General features: G+C 39.0%; 1 protein-coding gene across 4 annotated transcripts; it reads right to left on the bottom strand.

Moving 5' to 3' along the window:
• Positions 1 to 4,861: 4,861 nt before the first annotated feature.
• On the bottom strand, positions 4,862 to 26,156 carry LOC116047530 (rho GTPase-activating protein 6-like). Of its 4 annotated transcripts, none has more exons than XM_031296366.2 (13): positions 25,837 to 26,156; positions 14,655 to 14,814; positions 14,289 to 14,360; positions 13,156 to 13,418; positions 12,764 to 12,959; positions 12,478 to 12,533; positions 12,216 to 12,366; positions 11,499 to 11,647; positions 9,640 to 9,819; positions 6,930 to 7,027; positions 6,528 to 6,799; positions 6,159 to 6,233; positions 4,862 to 6,074 (listed from the first exon to the last, which is right to left on the bottom strand). In XM_031296366.2, exons 1-13 carry the CDS (start codon positions 25,981 to 25,983, stop codon positions 5,515 to 5,517), a joined length of 2,379 nt encoding a protein of 792 aa, XP_031152226.1. In that variant the 5' UTR covers positions 25,984 to 26,156; the 3' UTR covers positions 4,862 to 5,514. The 4 variants fall into 4 exon arrangements, with proteins under 4 accessions (XP_031152226.1, XP_031152245.1, XP_031152234.1 ...); XM_031296385.2 differs by having other exon boundaries at positions 6,528 to 6,790; positions 6,936 to 7,027; XM_031296374.2 differs by having other exon boundaries at positions 6,528 to 6,790; positions 25,837 to 26,155.
• Positions 26,157 to 26,161: the final 5 nt, after the last annotated feature.

The raw sequence follows: 26,161 nt of genomic DNA, 5'->3' as shown, positions 1-26,161 counted from the left end.
GATGACTTCAACACATTTCAAGCAAAGCTAACCCCTCAGCAAACATCTGATCAGTCAGATGACTGAAATGTTTGGGTGTGCAAATGATATACTGTGAATCTGCAGCACCCACTCATGTTCCATAAAGGGCAAAGAGTGTAATAAAGATAATTAGTGTAGTAAAGATAATTATTATTAGTATTATGTTTCCTAGTAAAAACAATGTTAGACTGATGAGAATGATATGGCTGATACAAACAGTATTGTGTATTGTGTTTTATCCAGATATTATCCAGAATTGAGGCCGTCGCTGCTGCACTGATGACACAATGAAACATTCATTTGCTTTGATGATCACAACAAGTGTTCTACTGGGACTACAGAGAAGATTGTCGGAACTTTGGCCCTCTGAAAACAAAAGGCAGAAAGAAAAGCTTCAGAAAGATCCCAGAAGGCCACAACACCATTCAGAAGTCAGTTAAAAATTAGAAGCATGCGCTCAATTCTGTTAAAACTAATATTATGTTTTTGGTGCGAAAAATGCAATGAGGATATTCATTTAAATTCAAATGATGAAATCAATAAACCAAAAACCTTGGTGATTCTTGGTTATTTATGCAAACCCCTGGATGCTGTAGTGTTTAACATTTTGCTCTCAGGTTTGACCTTTTCTGTAAAACTTCTCTGTAAACTGTTAATAAGTTGCCTTCATCTTTAAACTGTATGTTACACTGGAAAGTCAATCTTCATTAACAGCTACTTAATAACAGCTTACACTCAACAAAGGAAATATAGCTTTAATATCCTATGCTCCTTTAACATGGAATGAACTTCTAAAGATAATTAAAAATAAATGGATGGGATGGAATGGATAAGCTAAGTACCTGTAACTGCTAGTTTTTAGTGCGTTCTCTGAGACTTACATAGGGAGGGATATAGAGCAGCGTACCTCAATAGCAAAGCTAAAAAGGCTTTAAACTTACATACTTGCTGACAAAGTTAAAATTTGGACTGGATGGTTTCTATTGTGTTTAAGTGGTTGGTAGCTTTGATTATTATTGGTGGTTGCTAGATGATTGCCAGGGTGCTTAGGGTGGTTGCTACAGTATACAGATCACTACCAAATTAATAACATATTTCTCCTCAATAACCTGCATATCAGTGCACTGTATGTCTGTATCAAATGTGTTTGTAATGTGGAAACTGTGGGGTAAGTAGTAGGACAAAAAAACCTACAGTAGGAGAAGAATGACAAGTATGACACAGGACATTATGGAAATCTGCAAAATCAGCATGTTTCTGAAAACATGTCTAAATATGTAAATCAAAGGGAATAAATGTTCAGGGAGAACTTCTACTGCTCACTTTCTTCCTCGGGACAATAGTGTGAAATTGTACAGGTATTGATTAAAGCCTTTCTTCTCTCATGGGAACACAGCCAGACTGCCAACGTGTTTGTGTGTTTGCATTTTAAGTCTTAGAACTGTTTCATTTTTTAAGTCACTCTATGATAATTACCTGGGTCGATCCTCTGCTAAATTATTAACTGCTGACAACGTCTTTGAAGCACAAAAAAACATGATTATATGTTTGAGGCTTGCTTTAATACTGTGTCTTCTACAGTGTCTAAGCAGCAGCTTCTCTTGCAATCAGCGTGCATAGGGGAATGACATGGAAATTTAACAAATGTAGCCTGCAGCATGCCGAGTTTCTCTCCAAGAAATGAACAACTTGAATATATCTTTCTGGTAATGATCACTTGAAGTTTGTTGCAAAATACATAAACAGGACAGAGTTGCACAGGCATTTATATTTACAGTATTAGCCTCCACACTTTTGTCTGACATGTCCTGTAATATAGATTACATTACCTTATGGCTGCTAAATAAAAAAGATATAATAATAATATCAGATAGAATCGGTATGTGTTCATAGCTGTCCCATAAAACAAGCTTGATAACAACAAGCTTTGGAGGAAAACATCTGGATGCTCTAATTCCTGATGTTGCATGGGAGTCATTGCTTCAGCCACATAATTCTCTGTTTGTTGCACAAGTTTGAAAGCTGAACCAAACTGCCTGTTGAAAACAGCCTTTGCATGGCTGTTCTGAAGTGTGCTGCTAACACAATTTAAACAGTGAATCATTTATCGCCCAGCCCGTTAAAGAACTGACATCATTTGAAATTGACCCAAGCTGATCCCCTGTATAAGGGGAAAACATTGCTGGCAATATGCGCACTGAAAGCCATCCAAGCCATAGTGTATTTGGGAGAGCACAACCACATGTGCATCCACATGTGCGCCCACTAACATACTGTGTTTCATCTGATCATTTGAACACAAACACCACCATGTTTTGTAATGTTTTTTTGGGTACAAATATTTATCAAATTTATCCCAATTGGAGCATGAAGCAGAGCAGATTGGGTGAATGAAATGAGACTTTGGGGGCTGCATATACACAGCTCTGGTGTTGCTTCACTGAGATAAAAAACAAGCGAGATGAACAAATGTTTCAGTATACTGGCCGAATAATCTGCAAACAGATATAAATAAATCGATTTGGAAAGCCTTGAAATTAAATTAAAAATTAAAGACATCTAACAATCAAGCACTACTTCAAACACCATTCATCCAAAGAAGAAAGAGGAAGTGTTACTCAGAATCCAAATCCAGTCAAAAATTGCACCAACTTGCTTAAAGTTGTCTTATCAGTGAAACAGTTTGTATCTAAAACTTCCCATTTTGTTCATAAAGTGTTGAACTGGACTAAGCTGATAGGCTAAATGCAATCACTGCTAATCCTTTAATCTTGAACATTTATTTTTCTTGAAATAAACTTCATTACCCAGTCATGACCATGACTCCTAAGCCACAGCTATTGGCAATTGGGCCATGTGTCACTCTTGCATTCATTAATAGTCTACTGACTATTGTATTGCACATTTTTTTATTAGTGAAATGCTGTGCATTGTATTCACTCATTATTGCCATATAATGTCATTGTCGTGTGCTGTCCCTCACTACAAAAGGCATTGGAAGTACATTTTCGGATACAATGGAGGACAAGTGGAATCAAAAATCGGCAAAAAATAGCTTCTTGTTTCAACTTTTGAAAATGTAAATGTATTACATTAACTTAACATTAATGCAACGGTTATTGATGACAAGGATTGTATTTGACTCAAAGGTACCCTCCGATTTTGTTATAAAGTTGAATACACATAAACAATCAGGCCGGGGAGTAAATCCTTATGGTCACCAATATGTCAGTATACGGCAACATAGCCCACAGTTGGTATCTAAAATGAAAGAAAATGGACTGAGGCTGTGTAGCATTTGATTTCAAAGGGTTTTGTGCCATACTCAACACCGTAATGAGCTCCACTGAGCTCTATTTTTCCTTTGTAGAGATGTGTGTATTAATCTCGACCTTCAAACACCCAGGCCAGTGCTCTCTTGTTTCTGGACATTCAGTCTCATTTTGGTTGTGACCTTCCTCTGTCCTCCCTGCAGCTGTTCCTGATGCCAGTGAGCGGACTCTGACAGGATGGACCCCCTGTTGGGAACAGTTGTAGCTCTCTGCCAAAGGATCAGCTTATATTCATCAGTGCTGCAAAGATAAGATGTGAAATTAAATATTTGATCTTGTTTAGTTTGGGGAGGGAAGTCACAAATATAAAAAAAAGCATCTTCGTTGTTTGTTTTTTTTCCAGTGCATGGTCTTTTTAGTGGTTAGGACATTGAATTGGATAGTGTTAAGGCAGACGGCACAATGCATTGCATATGCAAAAGTGTATGCTTACGGCAGTGATTCTCTGTAAAACACATCCAGACATCCTGTTCTCTCTTTGGGATTGTGTGGTGGCCAAATGCAGCTCGGCTCACACAGCTGTGGAGACAGATATGGCCCAGAAAGTTTAACCACAAATCTTGGTGTTGAGGAAATCCCCAGGCTTTGCTTAACAAGGAACAAGTTTATTATCAGGGCGTGGACATTTATTGTCAAAACATAATGAGATTAGTTACTTTCAAACACAAATTTATAAAGCAATCTAATAAATTACACAATTTTAGTAATCTCAGTAATTTCCATCACTTTAAGGCAAGTAAACATAATTTTTTATCTTCAAATATGCATTCCCAGATCCGTAATCTGTACCAGACTTCAATGGTAGCCATTTCCTGCATAATTGTATACTTATTGTGGGTACTTCTTGCAATTCTAGTACTCTGGAAGTTTTTTAGTGGTAAATGTTAGTTATTGTCTCAGCTCAGATCTCTTATTTTCACCCACAGACAGCAAGATTACTGTTGGTAAAAGAAAATGTACTCTTCAATGGTAGCAATACAAGATAATAGTGTAAAATTAGATCCTAAAAACAAAGTGTAATTTATATCCATCGTCCATAACACATGAAATCACCACCACCATCATGGTGGGAAAAGGTGTCTAATAGGAATTAAACTGAAGTAATAGCTGTTCAATGCGCAATGAGTCGTTAAAAACCCACTGTATACCCACAATGCACAAGGATTACTGGTTTGAGGAGGCAGTGAAACAGAAAACCAATTCCTGGTCTTATGATTCCCTCTTGTGGAGTGTTCAGGTAATGGTTTCATTGTCATCTGAACTACAGTTCAGACATACTAAAAATGAAGTCACCCTTTGGTTTTAACTTTATGATGGTTCCTAAATGAGGAGAAGTTAGATTGTTACCTGGCACTAGAAAACATGGCTCCCTATAGGAGTACTTACTTTTACGTTCATTTTCTACATTCGTGATAATATACTATAATTTGTAAACTGTGGCCATTTTTAAAGAGTAATCTACAATATAGGTCATTACATAAAGCTAAAAAATTGGCTAAAATTACAAGTAATGGCAACAACAAATCCTGTTTAATGAATCTCAATGTACTTAAAGTCATTTACGCAATGGCCACCCTAAAGGTGCAAATATGAATATGTATGTAATAGGACAGTACATACACAACGCGGGTGGTAATATGGACATTGTCTGCAGCATTTCTACAAGTAAGTAGATTATAATTGGAGCCTGTAACATGAAGCTACAGTACATATCAAGGTACTACAAATTTGAAGCAATATTACAGCACAAACATCTATATTTTTTTATATTCAGCATTAAAAGAACATTCATGGCTTCAAATTAAGAATTAATATCATTCAAGTCTATAGGTTTCTGATGGTTGTGTTGCAAATAATCTCTATGTGTTAATAACTACAACACATTAAAATAAACTACAAAAAATAATGTACAAAACTACATGTTATATCATGTTTACATACACAACACAATTCATATCTATACAGTGAACACCCCTACAAAAAAACAACACATCTAAGATGGTGGTTGATGTAATGTTCCATCAGTCTAACAATGAGAAACATTAACTTAGTACTGCATATACAGACAGTAGCATTTCAGCGACTGGAAATGTGACAGGAGAATGGCCCCCTTTTCTCATAAAGTTATCTTCAGTATAGTTCAACATAGTCAAAGGGTGCATCAAACCAAGGTTTCAGGCAGGGCGTCTGCATTTTCTTTTGACAATATATGCCATATATGCCACCTCTCTGTCTGCCAGTTCGGTGTACCAGGGACATTTTCTTGTCCAGGCCCAGAGGCATTTGCAGTATCTACAGTCTGGGGGGCAGGGCTTTGTTGGGCCTGCTGTTGGGTTTGGGGGTCAGGCTGATACGTGAAGAGGGAGGGTGTGGAGTAAGAAATATGGGTCTCCCTCAGCTGTCCAGAGTACTGAAGGGGAGACAAACTATCCGTTCCGACCTTAAGTAATGCAGGGTGTCCTGTCCTTTCTGCTAAGTTGTCCGAGCTGAGGGCTCCTGATTGGCTACTCAATCCTTGATGTAATGATGATTGAGGTTGTCTCTGTCCTCTCTGGGCATGAGGAACACTGCTGCTGCGAGTTACCGGGAGGTGTGGCCTGATTTCCAGCACGCCCAATGAGGTTTGTGTCGGTCTGACGGGCAACTTGTCGTTACCTTGGTGACTGCTTTGCCCCTCTGAAGATCCATGTGACTCACATTCCGACACGTCTCCGAGGGAGCCTGGGAGACACCAATCATTAACATCCAGCATTCATTATAAATCTCAAGACCATCTGCAGTAACACATACAGAAGATTTTATTACCAGTGATATGATGGCCAGTAAACTCCTTGCTGAGCAGTTCATGCCAGGTATCCCAGAAATTATCAGTTGAGGCCTCTAATAGGAACAAAACCGTCAATAAGATTACTTACCCTGGTTTCTGAAAGCTAACAAAATAATAAGTCTCCAGTATCTTTTTAAAATACCATTTTACAATATACAAGAGGCCCTGCCCTTTCAATTTTTTTGTCTTTAAGACCATTATTGACTCATTATTGAGATGAGAAGATCAATACCCCTCTCGTACAGTAAATATAAAGCCATGGCCAGCAGCCATCCCAAAATGTCAAACTATTCCTTTTAATTAAACTTTATAATACTAAAGTATATGTTGCCAAGCATTTATTTCACCTTTATCTGTAGAAAGTGTAGGAGAAGTGCTGCCAGATCTGTCTTGACATTGGCTGCTGAGTTTGTACTGCCCAGAAAGTCTAGGCACCCTGTCTGAGAGGGGACTGGTGTCTTCTGGGTAATTACACAGCAGTCCATCTGACAGGACGGGAGAGTTGTTGTCATAGGGAGACACCTCTCCACTAGAGGCTTTGATGGCGTCATTGGATAAGCATCTCTTAGTCAGAGAGAAGGAGTCTCCTGCTCTAAGAAGGCCTGGCTCGCTGCAGGAACAAAGAACACACAATAAAGATTATAGATATAAAAAAAATATGAACAGGGGGTGCATAATCATTTGGAGGCCAGGGCAGATGGACAACACACACACACACACACACACACACACACACACACACGACTCACGAATACTGAGAGGCCTTCCTCCGCAGTAAGTAATCCACAACATCAGGATCAGTTTCTTGTACACTCATCAGCACCTCATGCTGCAGGTCAGCAGGAACCTGGAAGAATCAAAACCCAATTTAACTGAAGCTCATAACAAAGGGATATGAATTGTAAGTGTATCTAACTATAAATCAAGGAACCTTTGTGCGTGTCTGTGTCTCCCGCATGCGCAGTACAGCAGCAGGCCCGGGGAGTTGCTACATCCCTAGACGGCTCATTGATTGTGGTTCATGGGCTCTGCTACCAACTGAGAGCCAAAGCATGTCTTCGCAGTAGGCTACCGGTGTCATGCCAAAAAGTGTTCATCCGCCAAAAACTGATTGCTGTCTACCCTACATGCAAATGATGTAATGAATCGTACACAAACACGTTAGATGAACACCCAGGCTCTTTTCTTGGGCTCTCCAGCACAATGTTTTGTTGCCCGCAGTTGAGCACATTTCTCCAGCCGTTCTGCACGCTGTAGTGGCTTCCCCAGCAGGCTGAGCCGGGCTCCCTGCTTCCCATGCCCGGGCCACATCGCTACCGGGATAGGTGACGGCTAGACAAAAAAAGGGGACACGCCGAATCTCTAGATGAGCCACAGCCGAGTCGCGCGTGATTGAACTGTGCTTATAGTTAGATAAAGTTGTGAAAAATAATATTACTGGGAACCAACCAATCGGCCCGTTCCAAACAGGCACGCTCTCCAAACATGCACTGCCTAGTTACATTCATTTTACTGTGCCTTATAAATTACTTACACTTGAAATGAACATATTCAATGACATTTCCATATTAATCATGGAGAAGTGTATACAATGCCTCTGTACTGCATACAAATAACAGCATTATCCACAGAGCAGATCTTTTTTATATAAAGTTTACCCTATTCAGGGAACAATTTTATGTTGCCAGCATTTACATAGTGTCTCTGATGCAATAAGCTACAGATACAAGATGTTGTTTGTATGGTATGAGGCAAAAATAATTAACAGCAGTTTAGAAAAACAGAACTAATGACGCAGAGCAAATGTCTGATGGGATTTTTTTGCCCTCTGGCTTCCTTATCAGATCATTTTCAGATACCCTAATTATGTGCATCTGCACTTAAGTTTCTGGTGAAAAGCAGAAAACATAATGCAGATGAGGATCTTGCCCTCACTCCCAATCATCTATAAACAAAACAGTGGCTGCAATGACACTTATTAACCTCTCCAGTGAGGCTTCTCATTTGCCATGCACTAAAAAGAGTATTCACTCAACTTAATTTCACAAGGTTCAGGAGAGAAAAAAAGAACTGCGTGATATTCTGTTTTATTGTGACACTACTTTGCTTTATAGGTGACTGTTAAAGCTCAGTCCTTCTCAGAACCTATAAAGTTAATGTTTACATTTCACAAGGTTGCTCAACTCTATTAAGCTTACGAATTGCCCCCAAAAAAAGATCTGACTAAAGGCCCTGACACACCAAGCCGACAGACAGCCGTCAGTCCTAGTTTGTGCGGTGTGTCCCGCACCGTCGCCAAGCATCTATCTTCGCCAGTCGTCGGCCCTTTTTCGGCCGATTTAACATGTTGAATTGGCGTCAGCGGTCGTCGGCCGAGAGTGAGGAAAACAAACAACTGTGAGGAGCACACACAAGGCTCCTTTCATTTGTCATCTCATCTGATCAATCCAATACAAATAGAGCTGTCAAAACTGGTCAAAAATGCTGTCAAATGTTCCTTCTAAAAACACAGGTTCGAACTATTGCAATAACAATTATTGCACATTATGTCCATAAGATGGCAGACGTACAACAAGATATACTTAACTACTTGTGCATTTATATTTATTCCAACAATAACATGTCTTTTAAAAGATCTATATATACCTAAACATTGCAAAATAAACTAACGTTAATAAACTAACATCCTATATCGTGATATTTATTACAGCTAAAGACCTCTCTCTCTCTGCGCCTTCTACACCACTAACAATTAGCCCCCAGCAAGCTGACCAGCCTCTAAATTAGTAAAATGTAACAACTTAATGTTTAATTCACATGCTCTGTCACATCGTAGGAAAGCACATTGCTATCACCAGATGAGTGATTTTCGGTAACCAGTGTATGTTGAGGCATGTTGAGTGGGTGAAATTAGCAAGCTAACTTTAGCTAACGAGCCAGCAGCCGGTCGCTCCGCTCCCACTGTAGGGAGACTTCTTTGCCAAGAAAACGAATGAAAAGACCGGGAGAGGGACAGTCTGGTTAGCCATCTCCCGGTAAGACTGTCTTCCCGGCGGGGAGTGAAGTAGATGGACCGTAGGCACTGTTCGGTTCTGCCGCTGCTAGAGCAAACGCTGTTTGTTGTGGGTATCATAGCAACGGTATTTGGTTTCCCTTGTTGAATGACAACTAGATTACCGCCGCCTGCTGGTATGGGGAGTTATTTCCTCTCAAGCAGAACGTACGTGGAACGTGGCCCCCGGGCTTTAGTCTCTGCAGTGTGTTCCAGTGCTAATTTTTGGCCCAGACAAAGGCGACGAGGGCCGACAAGAGGCGATGCCACGGGTGGCTGTCGTCGCCACTAGTCCCCGACCGTCGGCTTGGTGTGTCATGGTCTTAAGACATTGAGATTGTTTGATTAAGCCCATGACAGTCTCTAACTGTTTAAATGCCTGGTTTGCAGTAGTAAGGATGGCTTACCAAAAATAGCGTATCATATATATTGATCATCCTTCGGAGCACACTGATGATCGCTGTGCTCTCCTCTGCACGGGCAAAACTCTGGACTGAAAACTCTTTGTCTGAGTTTTTTTGCTTGTGTAAGAGGTTGGGTCCAAAGATGGTTGCTAAATTGAGTGATGTCATCTTGTTTCCTGTGATCTAAACAAAACAGAGGACAGAATTTATTTGTCTGGATAGAACATACACGTTTAGACACTTCCACTGGATATTTTGATAAGGTGGACAACAGTTCCTCAGCTACAGTAATTTAAGAATTCTAGCAATCCTTATGGGAAAATATGAGTAAGAATTCTTCAATTCAGGTTAAAGTAAAAGCTTTGCTAGTAAACCTCTCACATCACAGCCAAATTATTATATGTGATTACCCATATTTAAAACCTGAAATTACAAGAAATCTGTTTCTCTCTTTTCTAGACCGAAATTATTTATATGAAAGTTAGCAATGGAGCTAAATTGATTTTCTTTTGTTCTTCCCATGTACTTAAACCAAGGAATGAAAAATCGTACACGCACAGAGTAATTATGGTATTAAGAGTCTTTTTTTATAGACGGAACTTCCTTGGCACCCTGTGCCCCTAACACAGCCCTGCCACCATCAATAAGGCTGGCTCTGCCTTCATTTGTTCAAAGAGACCGAGCAGACCTCTTGTTCACTGTTTCAGTATGTATGCACTCGGACCGAGGCCAAGAATAAACTTGTTTCATATCCCTAGGAAACAATTAATCTCTTTTGTGACAATTAGTAGTCAAAAAGTAAGATTAATATGAAAAGATGATCATTTCAACAAAAGGGACTTTGTTCCCAGACTGGCTATATGGAGTAGGAAAGAAATACTGGTTTCTGTAGGTGCAAATACATAGCTGTTGATATGAACTGTTTCCCACTATGTTGCAATTTACTTACACTTCCTGTTGTTTACAACTCATAAACTAAACAAAATAAATGATGACTGAACAGTATGATTATAGGGAAGCATAGCGTTAGTGTAATGTGGTTAGTGTTGGTTGTGCATCATTTAATTAAGATACCCACAATGGATGATCATGCATAATGTGCTGTGCTTTGGCACATAATTTTCTTCAAATTAGAGGCTGCAGGTGTAACAAACAGCTGTCTTACAGCTTTCAGATGGCTGCTGGGATTCATCACAATCACATTAAACTTGTAAACAGTTTGTTTTCAGTGATAGCTGCTCACTTCCTTAAAGTGCTCATACTATTCTCATTTTCAGGTTCATAATTGTATTTAGGGGTTATATCAGAATAGGTTTACATGGTTTAATTTAAAAACAAAAAAAAACATTTTTGTTGAACTGCACATTGCTGCAGCTCCTCTTTTCATCCTGTGTGTTGAGCTCTCTGTTACCTCTGCTAGCTAGTCAGTTGCAGAGCATGAGGGAGTGCCATGCTAGCAGCTAGGCGAGCATTATAACGTGTGTTACAAAGTGACGCACATTCGTCACGGAAGTAAAGGCTGGACTACAATAGAGCTGTTTGGAGTTTGTGAACAATGTTTTCTGTTGGAGATGGTAAGTCCTTTTGTGGTGGACTTTGGGCTCACTTTGTAAACCTATTACATGCACAAAAATATATATAACACAATAAAGGAAAGGGAAAAAGCCAAAAAGCACAATATGAGCACTTTTGAGCATTTTTTTGTACTTGCTGGTGTCAAAATGTGTAACATACTGTCAACAAAGCTGGTCCATGGGTGTTTAACTACAATGCATTGCCAAGATTTCAACACCGTGTATTGTGCAACCTAATGTGCCATTACACTGTCAACAAACAAAACAGGGAATGTACAGTTTCTTTACCGGGTGTCCGTCATTGTCCAGGCTGTCTTTCGCATGTGCAGCCACTGTGGACAACAAGCAAAGGAGGCGTTGCAGCGTGTCGCTGTTACAGGGAGGAAGCAGAAATATCAGGAGCTGGATGGCGCTCTCTTGGTCTGAATAATCCAGCGCTGCAGAAAAAAAGGCCACCACATTGACGTCAATTTAAAAATAAATAAAGTCAACACTAACAACTGCAAGTTTTACCGACCACCTTAACCAAAAGCATGGTGACTTATTTTTTGGCCATCAGGACTAAGCTCCGGACCTGGGACGACAGAGCCTTCTCAGCTGCTGCACCCACCCTCTGGAACGCCCTCCCCGACCACATCAAACAGTCAAGCACCCTACTATCCTTCAAACAGGCCCTCAAAACTCACCTCTTCAAACTTGCTTTTTCCTGTTAACAGACTTTCCCAGTTTTTCCCTCCTTTTCATTGCCCACCTCTCCTGCTTTGCCTGTGCTTGTCCATGCACCTATGTGTTTCCTTTTCTTTTTGTCTGTCATGTTACCTCGTCTATGTACCTTGTCTGTTTAGTCTGTTTTGTTTTGTCTGTTTGTAACCAAAACTGTAAAGCGTCTTTGAGTGTCTAGAAAAGCGCTATAAAAAAATAAATGTATTATTATTATTATTAGTAGTAGTATTATTATTTGTATTATTATTATTATGTGTATGTGTATGTGAGTGTGCTCCTTACACATTGTGTTGATGAAAGCCGTGTAGAGTTCTCTTGTTAGCAGTGGGTCAGGCATGTCTCTGAGGAACTCTTTTAGCAATGCAGCTACATCATGGACACTGTGCTCCTCATCCAATTGTACCTCCCATCCCTGGTCAAACTCCATGCGAAGCTGGATGAAAAATTGTGACAATTATTACAGCAAAAATGTTCCTCATACCTGTAGTTGATACAATTTATTTAAATGCAGAGGTGTGATAAAGCTAACCAGCTGACATTGTACCTGTCGCACTCTCTTTTTGGAACTACCAACACGGAAAATTCCAACCGTCTGTAGGCCTGTAGGCAAAGATGAATATGCTCTCTTAATGCTAATATCGTGGCTAATATTCTGCCTCAGAGACATTCAAATTGTTTACATTTAAATTGTAATAATTTACAGGGTTATGAATGATCAAACTACATTTGTTACTAACTCATAAGTTTTCAAAGAGATGAGCTGGATATTTCTATACTACACACTATTTTCACTATTCTTATATAGTGTTACTTTTCAACTTAATGTGTACCGTGTTTTTCCAGGTGCTGGCAACAGAGATCCACTACCCTGGGCACCTGCCTGTAGATAGGGTTAAGGCTGAGCTTTTTGTCATGGCACTTCTTCCTGTTGCCAACTGCCTCGACTGGCAGGGAGAGCTGAAGGGCCTCCAAGAGCCGAGACTGGTTATCATCAAGATCAGTGATGCAATCCACAGATACTCCGCCCTGTCAAGGAGATGTGCGACAACCACACAGTGACTGTTGTGATCAAATGTGGAGCAGTCATTAAATGGCTACCCACTGAGTGAATATCTAGAAAGGTCACAACTTCCCAGAGAAATCTAGTGTGCAAGTGTAATCAGACAGATTTGCTGTTGCTCTACAACAGCGTGTTATTAGGTTTATTGACAGAAAAGCCTACCCTCCTGCGTGTCCGTGGGGCTGCGTCTGGTGTGATGAACAGAGGTGATTCATTTGGGGTCTCAGAAGTGGAGCTAAGGGACGAGTTGCTGCTGGAGAACTCCTTGTTGCCCCTTTTGAAGCTGGAGTTGTGGTGGAGGAAGGATAGCATCAATTCAGTTGGGTCACTGTGCTCCTCCCGCAGAGGATCGTTCCGCTGCCTGTGTGTGCGATCGTTGGATATGACCTGCGACAGCGGTATGCCAAACGCCTGGGGCGTAGTCTCTGTGTGAGAGGGAAGGGCAAGACAGGGAGACTTAAAGTTCATATCATTGGCTTCAAGTCAACTGGGAGATGTTGAATAAGATTTAGGATGTGTCAGTCATGTCAGCATATCATAAACAGTATGTTGAGCTTATATTTGCTGAACAAAGTGCCTAGAACTGTCTTGTGTTTGCATTCATTCTTTATATTCAAACGTGATCTTTAAAAAGATGTTCCTCAAAATAATTATGACAGGAAAATGCCTAGAATGATGAGATTAATGCCCACAACAGTTATGCAGTGCACACTCAATATTCAGAGTCAGAGAGCACATACTTTCTGAAGTGCCTTTGTAAACAAAAGGGGAAAAAGAGGAAAGAGGGGGCTGGCCGTGCCAAAGGATGGGCTGTAATGAATGAGCCACCACTTAAGATTGTTTTTGTTATTTCCCTCGACCACGACCGTCTGGCTGACAGTGAACATCACTTTGCTGCCAGATTGTTGCAGCGGGTGGGGCAGTGCAGCGGATGAAGATCACAGCTCCCTCGGAGACTTCTTTACTGTAGATTCTGATCACTCAGTTCTTAACGGGTATAAACAGCTAAGAATGTCTGCTTCAGTAAGTCTATACAGCTTCAGCCAAAAGGATCACAGAGTATCTTTTCAAGTGTCAAAGGCTGACTCGATTAGAAACTGGAGGGGAATACTGACTGACAGGACTCAGCGGCTCTCCCACAGACCTAAAAAAGAACTGTTTATCTTCACTGGTTTCGAAAGACTAACAATAATATAGCTGAGTGTGTTAGAAATTCTTATCGGAAGACAATTTGCAAGGTGGAGCAATAACATACCCCCTACAGTGTGAAGTGTATCCAGTACATCCCACATTACCTTTGTCTTTACTCTTTTCTTTCGATAATGAATCCAACTTCCGCATAAGGGACGTTTTGTGCTTGTGGCCATCTGAAACGAGGCAGAGGTGTTAAAATAAACAGGTAAATAAAGAAGTTAGGTGGAAAATCTCACACCATGAAATCAAGTAAGCCGCAAGAGTTAATTGCAATCAATCATGAGCATGACACCCTTACCCAAAAAGGCAAATTATTCCTTGCATGTGAACAGAAAGAAAAAAAACATTCTGCCATTTTGCTGCATTTCAGAAGACACGCTGTGACATGCTTTTGCTTGGGACAGAATAGCAATTTGTTGAATAAGGAAAAGGACTATTCGTGTGAGTGTGTGTATGTGTTTTAATACATTTAGGAATGGTGATGTGGCAGTCCAGATAGCGATCCCGAAACAATCTCCTGAAGGCCACATGCTGGAGACGAACCCTCTCTAACTCTGACAAGCTTCGCAGAGGGACGGGCTTCAGGCCAACGGTACGTCCTGACACGCTGTTCCAGGTGAAGTCACCCTGAGGACGGACACACACACACACACACACACACACACACACACACACACACACACACACACACATTTTTTCTTTTTATGTAATCTAACACCAACATGTTTTTCTAATTGCAGAAATCGAGAATTGTGAGTTGGACCAGTTGTCTTACCAGAGAAAGCAGCAAAAATATACTGTATGTACTGTTATGTAGATTACCTTATTTTACAAGTAGCAAAAACATGTTTATAAGTAATGCAAACACACTTTACCATTAGCTCTTAAAAGTGAAATCTCTTATCTTAATGCTGTCTTCTGTAATGGAGATTTAGTACTGTGGTAATGACGGGGCAAATAATCTGATGTTAAATCCTCAACCTTTGAGCATCTCCATGATGGAGATTACAGTGCTTTGATCCAGTACGGTCAAACCAATCATATGAGCCATGTTCCAAAGAGGCTTAGTAACTCATTATCAGGATAAGGCTTATACTAAAGTGGCTCACTCCCATTAAATGAGAATTAGGACTGTGTTACAGTAGCATACTATTTTCAAGTACACATACAGTATGACAAAGTACAGTATAAATATGCACAGAGAACGTAACATGACATATTTTTCAGCAGTAAAAACTATACTATACCCTCTGTTGTCCTTTATTGGATAAATAATAGCTCCTATAATTAGATATACAAAATGTTTCAAACTCTCTGCTTACTTTTAACTTTTTATGTGCATCACATATTCATAATAGTTTGTTCATCATTCAAGAAAATACTCCCTTCATACTAAAGACATATATAATAATTCCCATACTAATGTATAGCCTTACTTTTGATATTAGGAAATTATTTCTGTTTCTACAGCTTCTTATTACGACTTTTAAAAAAGGAAACAGTGACAGAAATCAACCCAGGTCTGGTGGGGCATTGGATGGCAGGGCACACAACATGAATCTGTCACAACTGTATTCTGTTTGTTTTTTTACCTCAGGTACATCATTTAGCATAAGCATTGCAACAGATGATCAGGACACAAAAGCAAAAGTAAGCACCATCTACAGCCAAGAATATAAAGATGTTTGTGGTGCAATACTGTGAAATAAGAGACCGCCAAATACAGTCATGTTTACAGTTATCTACTCATTTTGTTCAGACATTCCTCTTGGGTGACTATATGGGAGTGGAAACTTTGTGCCTATCTGATGATGGGTGAGCTGGGTTCCCATAGTTTCACTCTGTCAGTAAAGTGACACTCTCAAATGAAAGCGAATATGGGCTACTTTTTTGTAGAATTCAAAGTATTGTGCATCTTGATGCAACACCCTATTCCATAATCATAGGTTTAAGTGTATCATGTCCAGACATGATGTTTGAGTGCACAATCACTTCGGTACAATATTGAAACTCATTTATCATTTATTTCCTTTTTCTTATAGGCCTAATTGTCAGAAGATGGATAAGTGAATAATAAAATAAACAAATCAACACTTTTATACTTATAATAAGTATAAATAATAATCTCGTTTGACTTGTGGAAGGCTTTTCAAACAACATTTTATACATTTTATCATATTTGTGACAGTGGAAGAACAGTATCGCACTGAGCTCACGATTACAACGGTCACTGATGAAGCCACTAGCCTACTTATAACCTTAAAAATGAAAACACCAGACTTGTCCCAGCTGTCTCTCTACAACATCATGAGCTATCTGCACAGAAAGAAGCCTAGCAGTGATTGTTCCTTTGTTCCTAATGTTTCAATTTTGTTTGTATTCATCATTTCTATACTGTTACAACAAAGCAAGCAATAAAGTAAGCATACCTATTGCAATGTATCATCTAATATTTTATCTCAACCCTCTCCTGTGCCAGTGAGTATATACCAAGGTGCATTTTCCTTGGCTGTGCAGTATCCTACATTTAATTCGTAGAAACACCACGCTTTTGTTAGCATTCACTGGAATACAATGAGAGGAAATGTGCAAGGTAGTTTATAGCAAGATTGAAAACTCAGTCAGGTTACACTAATCAACCACACCTGAACAAGATCCAGTGAGGTGATGAATATTCCTCAGTACTCAGAAAGCATTCACTGGAGGCATAGTGGGAAGGGTTTCCCACAAGAGCCCCTACACTTTTAATTTCTACATTAAATTCTGCATTAGATGTTTAGAAACTGCACTCCATTGCAGACATTTGACCCATAGTCTCTTTTTGTTTTCTCTCTCTTTCTTTCTTTTTCTTTCTGTGTGTATAACAGTGTTGACAAAACCAAAATAACATTGTGGTCTCCTTGAAAGCTTGGAAACGACTACCACCGACACAAAAACTCATTCAATTAGTTTACTCACATCTTGCTATTCTTTTTTTTTTTTTTTAAGATTACTGTTTTATTATACAGTGACAGTGGACAGGCTAGAAAGAGATGGGGGCTGACACGCAGCAAAGGGCAGCAGGTTAGATTCGAACCCGCGCCACTCCAGGACTCAGCCAATGTGGGGCAAACGCGCTTACTGGGTGAGCTAGAGGGCACACCTCTTACTATTCTTAATATGTAAATACATAAATGTGCTCTAATGTACAGAGTACACTCCAGACTGTATAAAATGCAAAGGTAGTCTACTATGTTTTGTTAGCGTTTAAAGGTAATATCATACAATTCAAACAAAGGTATTACCAACAGGTTGTAGGACTGAACTAATTATGAGTGGGAAGAAGCATGAGGAGTGTGCAGATAAGCTTAGTCAATGTAATCAGGAAGGGGTTTCAATAATATGACATGAATAACTGAAAAAACAAATATACATTCATAACACAACACTTAACCCTTGTGTTGTCTTCTCATCGACCAGTTAACTTGTTGTTTTTTCTGGGTCAAAATTTTAAATGAAAACTTCTTTTTCAACATTTTGTTGTTCTTTACCCGATGTTTTTGTCAATTTTTTTCCAGGTTTTTTGTCACTTTTTTTCAACGTTCTTTTGTCATTTTTTCAAATACGATAAAATTAAATAAAACACCCAAAGTAGTGAAATGATAATTTATTTTACTTGTGAAGAGTAATGGTTGTAGGGAACCATCCACGTTATTTTCTTTGACAATTTGGTTGAAAGAAACACATTTCTGAAATGGAAACTTTTTTTTTTAAATATGGTTCAAATTTGACCCGAGGACAACATGAGGGTTACATGTAAAGTTAAGGGGTTAACGTTTGATTCATCCACGCCTTTTAGGACGTTTCAATACTTTCAAAACTCGCATACCTGTGTTAATGTTATACTTACCTGTAACGTTAGCTCACTATTCCATCCGCTTTTGTAAACTATTTGTCATACTGGGAAACCTTCAGGAAGCCCACATAGTCATCGTTCACACTAGCTAGCTAGTTACTGAGACAAACCTAAAATAGCAGCTACTCACAAGATAGGTGATGTTTTGGTCGAGAAAGGGATCCCCCATTACACAGACAGGTCGCCACGGACGAGCTCGCCCCCCCCCTTCAACTTGTAGAACACCACTTAATGCCAAATTAACCGACGCCATTGAACTTCAGGCTAAACACCCCACATAAATACAGTCCACGTGCTCACAGCTGGTCAGACAATGTGCAGTTAGAAGTGGAACAAGTCCAGCGACTGATTTACCTCATGGTGACAGACGCATTCCCACTGAATAACTCTACCGCTCATAAATGGATTGGGAGGGGTTGACGGGACGGATTAGGGCTCTGAGCTAAAAAACGAAACCCTTCTGAGGAGGTAAACAGGACATTCTTAACTGTAGTTAGTTAAAACCATGAATGTATTAAGAAAACTGTTAACACCATAGACTACTCATATTTATAGTCTATGGTTAACAAAACATATTAGATTTATACACGTAATGCTATAGAATCAACTGGGCCGGTTGAAATCGCTCTAAATACTACAATCCCCATTGGCCTGAGCTACTGTTGCCATGGGAAACAAGTCAAACGCGCGAATTACAGAGGTAGTAGATACTAGCTGCTGAGCTGTTACCAGACAAAAACAAACAACAGGAGGGTTAGCTCCACAGTTGTGGAAGTTATTCATAATTGACTACGAAACCAAAAGTGAACATATTTAAGATGTTGAATGTTTTTGAGCTGTTTGGCTAGATAGCGCCACACAAAACAGAATTATTCGCTTGTTGATTGATTGGATCTTTCTTATCACGAGAAAAGCATGGGGTTCGTAATATTAATATTAATGTTATATATATATATATAACGCTATATCTGCATAACAATAACTCTAGGCATGGTTCAAAACCAAATGGCTAGCTAGCTAAATGTTTAACATTTACCAGCCACTCAATAGATTTTATTTAACCTTTATTTTACCAGGGAAAAAAATCACATTGAGATTAAAATCTCTTTTACAAGTGAGCCCTGGCCAAGAAGGCAGCACATAAACATACACTTTAACATACAACAAATAACAGACAGACAGGGATGGACAGCAATAATAAATAATAAATAAAAACAGAAAATCACAGATTAACGTTACCATTATTTTTTTGGCTGGTGAGTAAAGCAAATCTACCAACTAATTGCTTATTTTACCAGCATTTGGATGGTGAATGGTGCTCGAGCCCTGGATTTAGGGAAACTGGCTCGCTAATGTAACAGTTGGTCAGGTGTCAAACCTCTTAAACACAGACTTGATGAAGAACAAATTGATAGCAAGTAGCATAATGTTAACTTAAAACATATTAAAAAAAAAAAGAAAGAACACTGCTGTTTAAATCTAATAACTGTTAATGAATGTCCTACTGTATTATTATTTATATGTCTGGTAGGGAGTAAAGTTATTTTTTTAATATCCATATAGCTAGCTAGTTCAGCTGTTTTGGAAGCACAGAGTTAGAATAGCTATAATACCAGGCTGATGTATTGGTGATAGTTTTGCTTATTGCAGATAGGCCTAACTTTATTTTTGTAACATTATCTACATATGCTGTATGTCTATTAGTAACAAGGAATGTCAGTAAATAACTTTCAAATATATGTTTATGTTTTATAAGTAAGCCACCAGACTGTAAAGAAAATCTGTGGCATTATGTTATCCCAGTAATTATCTTAGTCACAATTCCTGAAAATCCTTATAAAAACTTATGTTAGGTAACCAATATTGGCTGATATATGGTTATCAGTTTTTTTGAAACTCTCAAATAGTGATATCAGAATTAAAGAATCCAGAAATATTCAAGTATCCTTCTAAAAAAAAAAGTATAGGCCTTGCACACCCACATACCATTAGGTGTTTTAAGTGATTCCGGTTGACATATGACTGTGCTCAGGTTGACGCTTAGGCAGAGAAAATTCTTTTTCACAGCAAACATTATGACTTGTGTTATTAGAAAAAGCACAGGTGTTACTAATAACATTAACGATGGTTCGGTTTTATTCAAGTGTCTCAGTAAGTCATGACAGTGTGACAATAAGCCAGCATTCACAATATCAGGACCCTGAATCTGAAGCAGCTAAATAGAGTTTAGCCATCATTAATTTATATTATTTACACCTGAGTTTTTCCTACTGTGACATGTCAAAATGTCTTTTGTGTAAAACAATTACCAAAAAGTAAAGGCCTTTGTCATGGAAGACATTTTGACATGTCCCAGTAGGATGTGACGGGTGCAGAAATTAAATTAATGATGACTGAAATTCCATTTAGGTGTTTCAGTTTCAGGGTCCTGGTTTTGTGCATGTTGGCTCACTGTAACACTTTCATGGGTTACTGCATTGACAGGTGCCACATGTCAGTGAGGGAGATGTCAATTAAGCACAGTCTACCACCCACACAGTCCTGAAAAGAGGTCTAATCAGGCAAAATAAGTGCAAATACCTGTGCAGGTGGACCGTGGGTGTGTAAGATATTTGATAGTCAGAGAGCAATGGCAGCAGAGTTATTGATATGTAGCTCACAGGGAGGCTAAAACTATAATGGCAGTCACCTCTCCACAAGTAGGTTGAGTTGCCTCCCTTTGGTTGATGTTTAGAACACCTGTAGCCTAGGAAAAAAAAGACCTCAATCTTTTATCTTCCATTGTAGTGAATTACTTGAACAAAAAAAATCAGATGACTATTATTGATGTCCTCTAAATTATGTGTGAGGTGAGACTTAAGACAATTTTACAATTCTAGTTGGGCATTTCTCTTCTATTCTGGAGTAGTTTTTCACCCTGGAGTGCTGGAATGAGGTTGTTAATGCCGTGCAGGCAGATGATAAACAGGAAGCAGCATGTCCAACAGAAACAAACCATTTGGAAGGCGATGTTGGGTGGAGAAATCCTCATTCACTTTAAAGAGCTCTTTATGCTGCATAATGTCTTTTGTAAAACTTGAAACCTGAGATTTCAATAATGAAGTCTCAATAACAGTTTTATATTTAAGAATTTAACCTACAACCTAATTTATTATACTAATAGCTTAATGTTTAAGACATTTAAACACAGATAGCGTATGCACATTGCATCATGCTCTCATTGAAACATTAAAGTCTAGTCCACATGTACGTATATGCCAAATAATGAGTTTACATGGTCTTAATACAGGGTAGATACAGATCAGGGATTGAACAAGACACATAAATCAATATTCAACAGATATGATCTATCATTAATGTTATTAAATTAGTTTGAATAAATATCCAGAGCATATGAGAACTGTCTTGCACAGCAGCTGGGGCAGGTGCTACCTGGGTTCTAATATAATATTATCATATAATATAATATGGTGAGTGAACTAGCAGCTGCATCAGCCTGCAGAAGAAATTAAATACCCAGTCTGTTGACTACGATTGCTTCACAATTAGTAGTCAAAACAGCAATCACATTCTACATGTCCATTTTTGGGGAAATCACTTAGGATTACTTTAAAAGATTTCCCTAGTAGCATTGATGAGTTCACATGAGTTTCAATTGAAAGGTTTAGTGTGGTTTAGTGTAGTATGGTCTAAATGGTTTCCAGTGCTTCCCTATGGTACTAAAAATACAATGCTTGAGAGCACACTGGCAGAATAGATTTTGGCGAGTTACTTCAGTCAAACATATTCATATTAGTATCTGCCTTTAAAACTTTAATTGGAGACCTACTTTCAGCACTGTCTCCAAATCTAACATTTTCTGGAAAGAAGCTGGATTTTAATTGAAATATGTTTACTCAGTTAATTGTCTTTTCGTGAGATTTAACTGGCTTTGTAACGGAGGGAAGTTTTCAGTTTCCTCCAAGCTCTTTTCCTGCAGGCCGTCTCTCCTCCATGATGCTCAAAGGAATGCAGATGACATTCATTCTAAACACTCCAACAGTGCAGTACTCTCACATTTTTCTTTCTCTGCATCAACAAATTATTCCACCAATATATTAAAGGAGCCATGGGACACACATGGGTTTTTCAATTTGAAATTAAACTTGCAAATTTGCTTACTAGCATTCAAAATTAGAATGTACACTTAAAGCTAAATATTTGTCCCAGTGATTAATGTCCTCATTTGGTCACTATATTACTGCAAAAGAATAATAAATGTCTCCCTCTAAAGGCTTTATAAGTTCCTGCAATATACAAGCTTCCGAAGAGAAACCTGAGCGAATGGTGATATTGCTGTTGCATATCTGATCTGGCTGTTTGAAATGACTTACAAGGGTATGTCATCAAATGAATGAAGATCACATCACACACTGCTTGGGGTCATTTCAATATCACCATCCTCCATCGACAAGATTTAATGTGGAAAGAAAGACATTTAATAGGTTTTTAAAGAAGGGATTTCATCAAAAGGCAATATTTTCCAATATCTTACAAGGTCTTCATATTCATTCATCAATCTTGTCCAATAACAGCTCAAAATGAAATGCAAAATCAGCATAAATAAATCCTTAACATGACTGTAACTAATGCCAAGCACTTATGTGGATCAAACAGGAATGCACCAGTCATATTAGGCCGTTATTGACTTGCAGTGGGGCAGTCACGCCTACTGTCATGATATTCAGCGGTGTCCAACAGATCAGTTCTATAGTGCAATATGCAGGGCAGATGTACACAGGAGATCAATGCAGATGAAACGCATTGCTGGTTGCTAGGTAAATGCCTAAAATTTACTTAATTAATTAACTAATATACATATTGATAATGCTGCCTTAATAGCATGTTTGAAGCATGTATTCATGTTTCTGTAACTGTCCTGACAAAGTAATCCACAATGATTTAATCTATATTAAAAAACTGCTTGTTGTTCTGTCTCCTCTCCCACAATTCAGTGTGTCCATTGAATTTTGTGCCTAAAACAAGGTAAACATATTGCTCTTATTAGATGGCCACTTACATTGCTGAGTGTGACACACAGAAGAGAACTGGGGATGAGTAAAGACACGTTGCCTATATAATCACTTTACACTAAATTATGCCAACATTTTCTGACTGGAGTGGAGAGACACTATTGTCCTGTAATCTCATGTGAACTGAATGTGGTTTTTCAGTGCATGTATCTACTGTAGCTATTGAGGCTGGGAATACGCTTTGACTTACAAGAAGCTGATCAAATATGTCAGTTATTATTTGATTGAATTTATGTGATACACCACCTATGTTTACATCTAACCCACTGTTTATTTGTCCTCTTTTCGGACACAAACTGGATGCTATGGTGCTGCAGTTTCAAGCCAGCAGGTTTAGTACTATGCCATGCAAACGGACAGTCTCCTGTGGGAAGAAATATGTGCCTGACGGACCATAGCCAAGGATAAAGTCATGCTGCTCTACTGTGAGAAATAAAAGTTGAGGCTTTCTTTAAGTAAACCAGATGTCTCTGCTTTCCATCTCAGTTCAGACTACTGAGACCCCGAGTGAGTGACCGAACACATTGCAATAATGGATTTCCATTGATTGTAGATTCATCTTTCGCACGCTGTGGCATCAGGTATATCTTGTACACAACCTGTGATTTACTCTTTGCTAACCACAATAAATATATACTGGATGGCATTAGAGAAACTAAATATAGTATTTTTCATTTTAAGAGAGGCCAGGACAGTTTAAGTTGCAAGACATATAGTACGTCTCATAAAAAGTAGAGTCTTGCAGAGCTGGGGCTGTTATTGGGTGGAGGTGCAGCAGTGTTTTGTGCAAAGGGGGAAACATTTTCAGACTGACTTCACCAATGTTGTTGTGACGGTATCTTAGATACTAATGTCCCCGAATGAACTGCTGGTTGGATATTTGCACACCCAGAAAATGTGGCTTTCATTACGGACTTGGAGTGAGGTTTGCATACAGTAAGGCACTTACTGTCAGTTTAAGCCGACAGCGCGGTCATGTGACATGAGTCTCCAAGAAGGATCTCACACCTCAGACCTCAGCTAAACTGGCTGGAGTTCTTCTCACTGGCATGTTGGAGCTCTAGAAATACAGTAGTAGAGCTGTACCATCGACAAATACCCCAAAAGGTAATCTGCAGTGGAGGTAACATATTCCATCTTTACAACGCTTGGCAAAAACTAGGCTGTAGTGCAGCTCATAATGGTGGCACGCAAGCACTTTCCAAAGTCATAAATCACATTAAATATCCTCTCTGACACAGAGCTGTCTCCAATATTAATCAGCTTCATTCAGATTTACTGTGATTACATTGTTAAGGGCTCTGGATCTGGGTTCTTGTTAATGACTGAAAGAGAGACCAGATACCTGGTACTCATTACAAGCCTATTACAATGCCAAGTCTGTAATACATTTCCCTTATACTAAACAAACAGTGTTACCATGAGGACCAACTTCAGCACAGCAATACAGATTGGCCCAACATGAACATGTAATACTGCAAGTACTATACATCTAAAATAGATTTATATTTAACAAAAGAAGAGATACAAATGGCCATTGTAATGGAAACAGAATTAAAGAGAAAACACTTTTTACCAAGGTATAATGACCATTAAAATGTGCGTTTAGACTCACTGGGAGTTATATACGAGTAATGGTCCTGTTCTAAGAGCTAAGCACCTATTCAAAATGCACGCATTTGATAATTTGGGACACTTTCATCATATTGGTCTTTGTCATGTTTTTTAGGCTACTATTGTTAGGCTGGAAGCTTCACTGCACAGCCTCTCCCAAACTTTTCCCAGAACTCCACCCTAAAGTCTGTATTTGAGAAAATAGTCTGTATTTGAGAAAATACAGACTTTAATCTTTTTTTGAGTTAAGTCTGACACTTGCCAAATGTGACAACTGTTTCCATTCACACCTCTTTCAACATTAGCAAGTTGGCACAAGCAAATGCTTCTGCTGCTGACATCATTTAACAAAAGGAATGAGTTGAATCATTCCTGGTGTCCAGTCATTGACGCAGCTACAAAACTATAGTGCATCATACGGTCCATACATAAAAGAGTTCATTTGTTTGTCATACACTAGTCATGGACTTGAGTGAGGGTGATGTTGCAATAGTGGGAGAAAACGAGTTCATTTTGATTTCTTTCCCATTTTAAAAAAATAAAATAACAATTGCATGTATAAAATGTATAAAATGTATAAAATGTATAAATAAGTGTTCATTTAAAATCAAAGGGAAATACCGATATTATCCTTGATGGAATTCCAGCCACTTCCGGAATCTGGAAGCAGGCTATTTGTACAACGCAGAGCTCAAGTTCTGTTCGCTCTTGAGCTTTTATTCTTCTAAGTACCTCATGTAGCCTATGTAATTGAAAAATAAGCACCCTTTAAAAAGTGATACAAGTACAAATTCTGAATCACATCTTAAGCCAAGTTTATAGGATACTCAGAAACACAGTCATTACAGTCATATCAATCATTTAACACCAATACCATTTATAACTCTTATCATTACTGCCTGCAACCCGGTGTAATAGGCTATAGCTATTTGTACCAAACATTAGGAAGCAGGTTGACAAATCCAGACATCTTTTACACTGGGTTTCTGGATGCTGTCTGACATTTCAGCCAATCAAATATGACGACAACTACAATCACCTGCACCGTGAAGCTATCGGGTCACTGACCTTATACGATGTTTCCTCAGATTCGCTACCATAATGTCTCATCAACGCCGGGTCCAAGCTCTTGGTCTTTCTCAGTCTCCGCTTGGAAATAGTTTTGGGGCTTAGCGAGCACGAGAAAACACTGCTTAACAATCCTTGAGCGGACATATCTCCTTTAGCTGGTCAACTTGTGGTTAAAGAAAAAGTAAAGAAACATTCATATCTCTGCTACAAGTCCAAGTGAAACGAAGGAACAGCACCGTTTCACAGCAGCTGCAGCAGGTCCCCAGCGCGTCACCATGCTGGAGATAATGAAATCCGCGCCTGGAGTCCCTGGTCACCCCCC

This window comes from Sander lucioperca, chromosome 8 (genome assembly GCF_008315115.2).
Source record: "Sander lucioperca isolate FBNREF2018 chromosome 8, SLUC_FBN_1.2, whole genome shotgun sequence".
Lineage (NCBI taxonomy): Eukaryota > Metazoa > Chordata > Actinopteri > Perciformes > Percidae > Sander > Sander lucioperca.
This window is presented reverse-complemented; position numbering and strand designations above follow the sequence as displayed.